The 10,236-nt window shown below is 37.6% G+C and overlaps 1 protein-coding gene and 1 pseudogene across 3 annotated transcripts; one reads left to right on the forward strand and one right to left on the reverse strand.

The window, feature by feature from the left end:
* The first annotated feature begins 431 nt into the window (after positions 1-431).
* On the forward strand, positions 432-3,527 carry LOC147315700 (uncharacterized). 2 transcript variants are annotated; one of them, XM_086258690.1, is made up of 4 exons: positions 432-866; positions 1,722-1,824; positions 2,013-2,075; positions 2,427-3,527. In XM_086258690.1, the coding sequence occupies exons 1-4, from the start codon at positions 847-849 to the stop codon at positions 3,375-3,377; spliced, it is 1,137 nt and encodes a 378-aa protein (XP_086114816.1). In that variant the 5' UTR covers positions 432-846; the 3' UTR covers positions 3,378-3,527. The 2 variants fall into 2 exon arrangements, with proteins under 2 accessions (XP_086114816.1, XP_086114815.1); XM_086258689.1 differs by lacking the exon at positions 432-866 and having other exon boundaries at positions 1,414-1,824; positions 2,427-3,526.
* Positions 2,632-10,099, reverse strand: LOC147315701 (uncharacterized; annotated as a pseudogene). The gene is made up of 11 exons (XR_015124384.1): positions 9,745-10,099; positions 9,503-9,565; positions 7,239-7,664; positions 6,972-7,032; positions 6,257-6,392; positions 5,941-6,036; positions 5,421-5,713; positions 4,911-5,134; positions 4,427-4,625; positions 4,123-4,312; positions 2,632-3,869 (listed from the first exon to the last, which is right to left on the reverse strand). The product of XR_015124384.1 is annotated as an uncharacterized LOC147315701 (transcript).
* Positions 10,100-10,236: the final 137 nt, after the last annotated feature.

Raw genomic sequence — 10,236 nt, forward strand, 5'->3', positions numbered from 1 at the left:
GCACAACCACTGTCCACACCCCAACCACACCTCACCTCACAGTAAATGATCATTTCCATTTCAAGCATTTCCAAATAATCATTTCCCATACTGCCACTATAAATATACACAGTATACTGCCATCACTACAATATACATGTTTTACACACTCCTTTTGTTGTTGACATTTACAGGCTGTGTGCAAAATGCCACACTCTTCAAATTCATGCCAGCTATTATTTTTACGTCCAGTAGGTGTCCTGCTAGAGCAAATGAAGCTTCATGAAGCTTCGCGTTGGGGTGAACCAATTGGATGAAAAGCTTCAGTGCTTCATGGGGCTTCATCTGCCCATCACTACTGATCACCACCTGCACTCATGTATATATCTTTCTACGTAGCACTCATAATTCTTATTCTCATGTATATATCTCATGTATATCTCATGCACATATCTTTCTTTCTACATAGCACTTTAATTCTTATTGTCTGCACTGAAGCACCGCAGCAATTTCCTAATGTTGTAAACCTCAACATCTGGCAATAAACCCATTCTGATTCTGATTCTGATTAAAAAAATAAGTTATCACAATGCCCGTGCTTTATGAAAACTTTTTACAGGAGTGTGATGCGATTGAGTAAGCGAAGAGCCAATCGTAGCGTTTGTAAATTCCTACACTGTCCAGTCATATTCATGTGAGGCGGGATTGAATTTGTCGTCACTGGGATGTGGGCGAAAAAACGTTTTGACAGTTCGTTTTGGTAGCTAACTAGCCACCAGAGAGTTCGCTTCCTGCAAATAGTTGTGTTATTCTAGTGATCGTCTTCCTGGCATTCTTTCGATTTGAGTGCCATTATGACATCAATAGATGAAAACAGTAAAGAAAAGGTAGGTTAAACCTTTCGTAGCAATAAAAATTGCATTAATAGTCAGCACCAAGATAGCTAACGTTAACGATTGCTTTCTGGCTAAGTTATTGAGTTCTTTTCGTTCTACATAACGATAGCCTCCGGCTAACGCTAGCCAACAGTTTATTGACGAGACTGTCAGGAACGGTATTTTAAAACTCCTGGTTTATGGGGCGCCGTTTGTAAACTGAAACATGCCGAAATTAACAGCAACATTTTTCCACATTTAGCTCTAAATCTTACAAAAACATGTTTTTTCGAGTCATTTTTTACAACATTTAGTAAAATATTTGTAACTTTTCATATTTAAAACAGGATTTTAAATGTTAAATCTAAATGCTAAATGTTAAATCTAAATGTTAAATGTTAAATCTAAATGCTAAATGTTAAATGTAAATATTATATTTAAATGTAAATGTTAAATGTTAAATGTAAATATTATATTTAAATGTAAATGTTAAATGTTAAATGTAAATATTATATATAAATCTAAATGTTAAATGTTAAATCTAAATGTTAAATGTTAAATCTAAATGTTATATATAAATCTAAATGTTAAATGTTAAATCTAAATGTTATATATAAATCTAAATGTTAAATGTTAAATCTAAATGTTATATATAAATCTAAATGTTAAATGTTAAATCTAAATGTTACGGGAAACTAAATATTTAGCTAATATGCAAATTTATTGTACGGGTCAACGGAAATACCAAAATAAAAGCTTCAAGAAAACCTCCCGCGCTAGTGTGCCGGTCGCGGTCAGGTTCTGTGTTTGCGCTCCTCTTACGGTCACTTTTGACTGCCATGAGCTGCTTCGACTATTCCCTACCAGCATGTCCAGCGATTTAGCTGAAAACATTGGAAGAGCCGTTTTGTCGGCCATCCAACGATTCAGCGGTAATGCACCCTCGACCTCACAAACGCCGCAGCACTTGGTAAGTTTATTGTATAGCATTTTGGACGGGTTGATAGCAGTGTTAGCAAAACTAGCAAAGCTAAATTACTTAGCTAGTCCTCAATTATTTCATTTGGTAGGCAGCAGACAGAGATCGAACATCATACAACTCTATTTATTTATTTGGTAGGTAGGTAACAGTCGTTCTTGATGTAAATGTTTCCTTAGGAATCCAGCAATGCACCTGGACCAAGTAGACCTGCCGTCTCCACTGGGATACCATACTGCTCGGTAGGCCTTCTTACACATATCATTTAGCTGACTAATTTTTGTTTTTTCTTTGGTGTAATATGTCACCTTAAATTAAATCCTGTCAAAGTAATGATTCTGATTCTACATACATTTCATCTTCTTAGGGGTCCATCACTAGCAGTGTCACATCACCACCAACAACATTCACAAGTTTTACGTCATATTTTATTACTGTTTTTGCTGTGAAGTGTCTTTTGATTGCTCACTTTCATATTTTAAAACTATTGATAAAATATTACTCTAGCTAATCTGTCACAGTACAATTGCCTCAAATTACCCATCTTTTGTTATAGAATTGTGCTCATTGAGATTTTCTGTGCCGTGTTCTAGGATGGTTACCAAGGAAGGCTTCAGATTTCCAAAGAGGAATTGGAAAATGTTCTTTCCCTGAAAACATCTTTTACTGAAGCTGCATCTATCCTTTCCATCTCCAGGCCCACTCTGTATAAGTTACTGCAAGACTATAATATCTCAGAGTCAAAATTCAATGTAATCAGTGACCATGAGTTAGATCAGATAGTGTCCCAAATAAAAACTGAACATCCAAATGTTGGGGAAGTGATGCTGATGGGTCATCTGCGTTCCAAAAACATAGTGGTTCAAAGATGGCGCGTAAGAAAGTCACTGCGGAGGGTGGACTCGGCTGGTGTTCTATCCAGGAGAAGAACTGCAGTTGCTCGGCGAGTATATTCTGTGCCTCATCCAAATTTCATATGGCACATAGATGGAAATCACAAACTGATTCGTTGGAAGTTTGTTGTTCATGGTGCAATAGATGGATACAGCAGGATGTTGATGTTTCTTCAGTGCTCCAGCAATAATCGAGCTGAGACTGTGAAAGCCCTCTTTACTGCAGCTGTTGGACAATTTGGCAGACCCCTGCATATCAGGACTGATCACGGAGGAGAGAATGCTCAGATTTGGGAGGACATGCGAGCAAGCAGGGGTGAAAGCTCTGTCTTAATGGGAAGTTCTGTGCACAACCAGAGGATTGAGCGTTTCAACCGAGACTTAAACAACAACTGTAGCCGCATTTATGCACCTATATTTTATGAATTGGAATCACTTGGTATCCTAGACTTAGAAAATGCAACAGACCTATTTTGCCTTCATTATGTGTTTCTACCACGAATCAACCGCACTTTGAAGGAATTCAAAGCTGGATATAACAATCACTCTGTTTCCACTGAAGGTAATAGAACTCCCATCCAGCTTTTTGCCTGCGGAACTCATGTGTCTCATCGTCACAACCCAGAACTTTCTACAGAACTTTCTCGTTGAAAATACAGAGTTAGCATTTTTATAAATCTATTGAAGCTTTGAAAATTATTACATTTCAACATTAAATGCAGTCAGAATTTATTTCAACTATCTTGTATGAAGCAAAGTTACTTGAAACTACAATTAATGAACAGGATTAGAGTTAACAAACCCACCATTTTAATTTCACTTTTTTGGAACATGTTTAGATGGTGCTGAATAAAGCTCCATTCATGAGTGCTACTAAGAAGCAGTAATGAAAAGCATCATCATCAGCCATTGTTGTTTCATTCACAAAAAGCTGAAGCTCATTTGCACATGTGTGTGCAATCGGGAGACGTTTGCTTTCATCGTGAATGAATGTTATTTTAGGAGCTGGTTGAAAACCTATGGCTGGAACCTTGCTGCTCCCGGTGGCAAAAGCAAAGATGTGACCAGGCCTCAAAGCCTTCACAAATGCCTCTTCATCCTTGGTAAGAGTCCTTTCTCCAAGTGAGTCTCTCAGCTCTTCATCTAAAAACAAAGAAAAGACAACCGTTAACCTGGGGACACTAAAATAGTTAAAGCTTGAGCTAACAACTAAATGATGGCTAATGTTTTTATAAAAAATACAGAGGTTCTGTCTTTGCCTTGCTTGTCAGTTGTAAGCTATCATACATCTTTATTCCTGTTTTGTATGCGCGCATGTGACATAAAAAGACAAAGTTTTACTTTAGTGTCCTGAATTGTTTCATGGCCAGACTACATTATGTGAATTTCTGCTTACTTTCGACACACTGGAGAAATTCCCGAAATTTGACCACCATCAGCTCCTCTCTAACTCTTCTGTTGCTCCCAAGGACAGAATAGCTTGGCCTGAGAACCCCAGCAATTAAACTGGCTGTCAGATCTTTGTCCTCCCCCGATAGGTCAAGCAGAACACGCAAACTGGGGTTCTCTCTCAGGAGTGATAAAATCTAGACAGAAAAGTTTAAATAATGGTTAAATTCCAGTTTTAAATATAAAAAGTAGCTCACTCTAAATGATTATAAAATAATGACCAATTGATACAGAAAAAATATAACTCTCACTCCATAGTAGGACAAGCCATCAGTTAGTTGATCGAAACAGCTTTGCCGTTGCAGAACTGCAAGGTATAGAGCTGCATTTTTCACGAACAGATCTTTATTGGCCATGGTGACTGAGTGGAAGACCTTCAACTTGATATCGCCATGAGTCGCAGCAGCTGACTGCTTCCTCCAAATCATGTTGAGTTGTTGCATTTACAACCTAAATATTTAAGAAAAACACTTTAAATGTTTGTTTTTTACCAGTGTACACAAATACTGCAGATGGTTCATTTTAATTGGACTCGAAACGTTTTTGTTTTGGTTTATTTGGCTGTATTTCACCAATATTTTTTTTTTTTAACAAAAAGGAAACAAATTGAAAATATAATACATGGAATTGCCTCTAATAACCAAAAGTGTATTTATTATATATTATAAAAGAAGACCAGAAGACTTGTGAATATAGGAAATATTACAATATTCTTGTTATAATATTGCAATTCACCTTTTTCAGATTCTCTCTTAACTCAGGGTCACCTATATCATCCGGTGTTAGGTGTACTTGAAGAATGTCTCCTGACACAATGTAGTCTACTACATGTGGAGAGAGAAAGGCAGGTGCTTCTCCACCTTGCACTATTATCGTGGACAACATCCTGCCAATGGTTCGATATACTCCATTTTGCAAGTGTAGGATGTTAAATTTCAGTGTGCATCCATTTGGTGTAGCTGAAAAATAACACACAAAAAAGTATATTCTGTACAGACCCCAAACTGATATCTTGAGATTGACAGACAAAAATGTATTACTTTTTTTTTTTTACTGTTTCAGACACACAGAACATAACAGATTTATTATCTGTAGTCATTTATTAACTTGTTAATGTTCTGTCAAACAATGTTCAGATCAGGTGGTTGTTGCGTTTGTAACATTATAAAAACGAGTGTCGTCAACAAGCCTTTAGGCCTTGAGTAAGTAAGTAAGTTAGTTAGTTTGACTGTGAAATCCTATTACCTTCAAAAGCACCACTGTCCTGAAAGATGGCCTTCACCAGTAAACGGAAAAACTCCCGCCTTGGCCCCCCAAGGTCAGCAGCATCTTCCTCTGTATCATGTTCATCGCTTGCAAATGTGACATAAAGCATCTCACAGCTTTCTGCAAACTTGGGTCTCTTGAACTGACGCAAAGCAGTCGACCACACATTGGCTCGACTGATATGGAGTTGTCTTGTTCCTGGTGTAATGACTTTCTCACTATGAGCTCTAAGAAGACCTTCAATTTCTTCTTTGCTGAGCTTCTTAAAAGACCTATATAAAAAAGGGACAATGACAAACAGATCTTGGGGAAAAATGGAAATTTGCTGTACATTTGACTCAAGTGCACAGAGTTACAACAGATAATTATGTTGTGATAGTCCATATTAAATTAGTCAGAAATGAGCAATTACCTTTGTAATTGTGTAACTGCAAAAAAATGATGCAAGTAAAGATGCAAATAAAATATTCAATTATCAAAGGTTACTTTCAAATCTTACCTTGAAATATGAACTTCACTCTGTCTATCAGACTCTTCTAGGAGGCTACGCTGAATTGCCTCTTCAAGAGCTTCATCTTCCTCCAGAAAAATAGGGCTAAGCAGATAAGAGATATTAGAAATCATAAAACATGTCAGCCTTGAAGAATTTCTCACACCCAAATCATTAAAAAAAAAAAAAAATTAAATGTAAATCCTAAAGTTGCAGTCATTCAGCAAAAAAACCCCAAACATGCAAATTGGAAACTTGCATCAAAACAATATCCTAAACAACATCTAAAATGAAGGATTTCTTTAACCCCTAGACAACAGCTTACACAAATTCTGCCACATTATATGGAAACATCTGCTGTCCCTCTGCCTGTCCCTCATTTTCACTCTCTTGAATGCAGCTCTCTGTTTCCTGATGCTTGGCCTCACTTTCACCTGGTGTTGTAGACAACGCATGATGCACTGAACAAAGGAAAGAAGGTCAGCATGACTTGCTTCATAATGTTAACAGCCTTTATATATCCTTATATTAGTTTAAGTGAAAGTTGGGCACATATTCCTCCTTGGCTGCAATCACCTGTGATAATTCGTAAACATTAAAATGGTAAATGGCCTGTATTTGTATAGCACTTTTACTAGTCCCCCCTAAGGACCCCAAAGCGCTTTACACACCCAGTCATCCACCCATTCACACACTGGTGAAGGCAAGCTACAGTTGTAGCCACAGCTGCCCTGGGGCAGACTGACAGAGGCGAGGCTGCCATATCGCGCCATCGGCCCTTCTGGCCAACACCAGTAGGCGGTAGGTGAAGTGTCTTGCCCAAGGACACAACGACCGAGACTGTCCGAGCCGGGGCTCGAACCGGCAACCTTCCGATTACAAGGCAAACTCCCAACTCTTGAGCCACGATCGCCCCAATCGGACAAATTAACGATGCTCTCATCAAACAAACCCCCCAGGAATTATTACGCACTGCAGTAACAAAATCTAACTGGTCATCGAGCTTAGAACCTCACTAGGTTTTCATTCACATCACATACCTCGTCTTCTCCGGCAGACTGGACTTTCAAAGTCACTATCAGACAGCTCTTCTGGTTCCTCCTGAGGGAAAAGAAAGCATGTTCTACATAAAATCAAATACAGTTGCACCAAATCACTGGTAACACAGAGGCACATGGCTGCACTAAAAACTGTTTACACCTGCTGAAACTGCAATATTAATTAATACAATTAATAAAATTATGTTAAGGGAACAGACTCACTTTTTAGACAATAAATATTTCTGCACTGCAATATAAAATGTTTACCTGTGCAGGTTTTTGTATCCCTGCCATTATATAGAGGCAGGTGGTGGAACAAATCGAGCCAACTTCTTGGCCACCCCAAAGAAAACTGCTAGAAACATTTGGTTTCATTAGTCGTTTACATCCTCTAATTGTACTCAAATACTCAAAAGGGAATGTCTGGCCAGTTGACAGTGCAAATGTTCTTCTGAAGATTGCTGCTATTTCTTCTCTAAGTTGTGCTTCAGACCAGTCAGATGTAAAGGAGATCTTCCCAATAAGGCCATCTTGTGCTAGTTTTGCTCGTGAATCTCCTCTCGGTATGAGAAACGTTGATGCTGAAGACAAGGGCAAGCACACAACATCTTTTGTATAGTGTTTGCAGGTCTTGTTTTTTCTCACAAAATGTGAGCGCGTAGCATGAGCTTGAGGAACTGATGGAAGAGGAACCTGAAATGAATTCAAACACAGATAGACACCTATGCATTACAATACATCCGTAAGGTTTCTATTATCTGTTCATTAAAAACAAACAAACAAACTGTAGACTCAGACCATCTTACTATTGTCTACCCATTACACAGAAAACTGAACCTTTTGTATCTTGTAGATTAGCATTTGGTGATTGTTGGTCAAGTTGGTGATTCAGTTCCCAGGTGCTCTAATCTAGAGCTCCCAATGAGTTTATCCGACTATGACTGTGTGCGAATGTTGGACAGAAAAAGTGCTTGTATTAATCTGTGCATGTGAATGGGTAAATGAGATCTGTTGTATAAAGTGCTTTGAGCACTCAATTAGAGTAGCAAAGGCCTGCAATTAGGTCAGTGTGTATTTGGACCCTAACAAGTTTTATTTTGTTGCCTGTTTACTGAAACATATTCCAATCAAAATTATATCATGGACATGATGTGCAGACTAAGCTTTAATTTAGGGTATCCATATTAAAATGATGATGTCATTACCAATTAAGCAGATAAAAGGCCTGGAATTGATTTGAGACGTAGTGTTTGCATTTTGAAAATTTTACTGTGAACAGACAACATGCGGTCAAAGAGAACATAACAGAAAAAAGAAAATTAAGAAATTAATACAGCCACTACAGTGACCATCAAAACGATGAAAAATATTGACGTAAAATTTATTTTGCGACACCACAGAACAAATGATAGCGTATAATGTGAAATGATAGATGTTTTCATATCGTCATATCGAACAGCCCTAATACAGAGGGTTCACTGCATGGTGCAAGCCACTCATAAGCCTCAAGAATAGAAAGGCTAGAATGGACTTAACAAAAAAAAAACAAAAAAAAAAAACATCTAGTAAAAGCCAGCTAAATTTTGGAAAAACATTCTTTGGACAGATAAAACCAAGATCAACCTCTACCAGAATGATGGCAAGAAAAAAGTATGGAGAAGGGTGGAACGACTCATGATCCAAAGCATACCACATCATCTGTAAAACATGGCAGAGGCAGTGTGATGGTTTGGGCGTGCATGGCTGCCAGTGGCACTGGTAGTGTTTACTGAATATGTGACACAGGACTGAAGCAGCTGAATGTGTTCAGAGACATACTTGTCTGCTTAAGTCCAGCTAAAAGTAGTCACATTGATTGGGCAGCATTTAATAATAAAGATGGAAGATGACCCAAAACATACAGTCCAAGCACCCCATGACTTTAATAAAGTAAAGAAATAGAATATTCTTGAATGGCCAAGTCAGTCACTGGATTTTAACCCAATTGAGCATACATTTCAGTTGTTGAAGACTAAATTTAGGACAGAAAGGCCCACAAACAAACAGCAACTGAAAGCCAATGCAGTAAAGGCCTGGCAGAGCCTTAGTAAGGAGGAATGCCAGCATCTGGTGGTGTCCATGACTTCAAGACTTCAGGCTGTCATTGCCAACAAAGGGTTTTGAATAAAGTAATAGAAATTATCATTTTATTTTCAGTTATTTAATTTGTCTAATTACTTTAGAGCCTCTGAAATGATAGGATTGTGTTTACAAATTAATTTTTCCCTCTCACATTTTTATGCATTCATTTAGTCCAACCCACTGAATTAAAACTTAAAGTCTGCACTTCAACTGCATTGGAGTAGTTTCATTTTTAATTCATTCTGGTAATGTACAGAAGCAACATTAGAAAATGTGTCTGTATCCAACTACTTATGAACCTGACTGTATATCAAAACCAGTCAGCTAAGATAAGATAACATACCTTTATTAGTCCCACAAGGGGAAATTTCATGATAAATGAATTAAATGATATGTGTAAGAAGGCCTACCGAGCAGTATGGTATCCCAGTGGAGACGGCAGGTCTACTTGGTCCAGGTGCATTGCTGGATTCCTAAGGAAACATTTACATCAAGAACGACTGTTACCTACCTACCAAATAAATAAATAGAGTTGTATGATGTTCGATCTCTGTCTGCTGCCTACCAAATGAAATAATTGAGGACTAGCTAAGTAATTTAGCTTTGCTAACACTGCTATCAACCCGTCCAAAATGCTATACAATAAACTTACCAAGTGCTGCGGCGTTTGTGAGGTCGAGGGTGCATTACCGCTGAATCGTTGGATGGCCGACAAAACGGCTCTTCCAATGTTTTCAGCTAAATCGCTGGACATGCTGGTAGGGAATAGTCGAAGCAGCTCATGGCAGTCAAAAGTGACCGTAAGAGGAGCGCAAACACAGAACCTGACCGCGACCGGCACACTTTAGCGCGGGAGGTTTTCTTGAAGCTTTTATTTTGGTATTTCCGTTGACCCGTACAATAAATTTGCATATTAGCTAAATATTTAGTTTCCCGTAACATTTAGATTTAACATTTAACATTTAGATTTATATATAACATTTAGATTTAACATTTAACATTTAGATTTATATATAACATTTAGATTTAACATTTAACATTTAGATTTATATATAATATTTACATTTAACATTTAACATTTAGATTTATATATAACATTTAGATTTAACATTTAACATTTAGATTTATATATAATATTTACATT

Source organism: Aulonocara sp. 'chitande type north' Nkhata Bay, linkage group LG13, assembly GCF_057382095.1.
Source record: "Aulonocara sp. 'chitande type north' Nkhata Bay isolate Kocher_YH1m ecotype deep benthic linkage group LG13, A_spYH_male_GT1.1, whole genome shotgun sequence".
NCBI lineage: Eukaryota > Metazoa > Chordata > Actinopteri > Cichliformes > Cichlidae > Aulonocara > Aulonocara sp. 'chitande type north' Nkhata Bay.

Bases quoted from the DNA above. Each gene is read 5' to 3' on its own strand.
- LOC147315700 (XM_086258689.1), top strand. From the start codon at position 1,537: ATGTTACGGGAAACTAAATATTTAGCTAATATGCAAATTTATTGTACG. The intron at 1,825-2,012 runs GTAAGTTTATTG...ATGTTTCCTTAG, and splicing joins CACAAACGCCGCAGCACTTG to GAATCCAGCAATGCACCTGG. The intron at 2,076-2,426 runs GTAGGCCTTCTT...GCCGTGTTCTAG, and splicing joins CTGGGATACCATACTGCTCG to GATGGTTACCAAGGAAGGCT.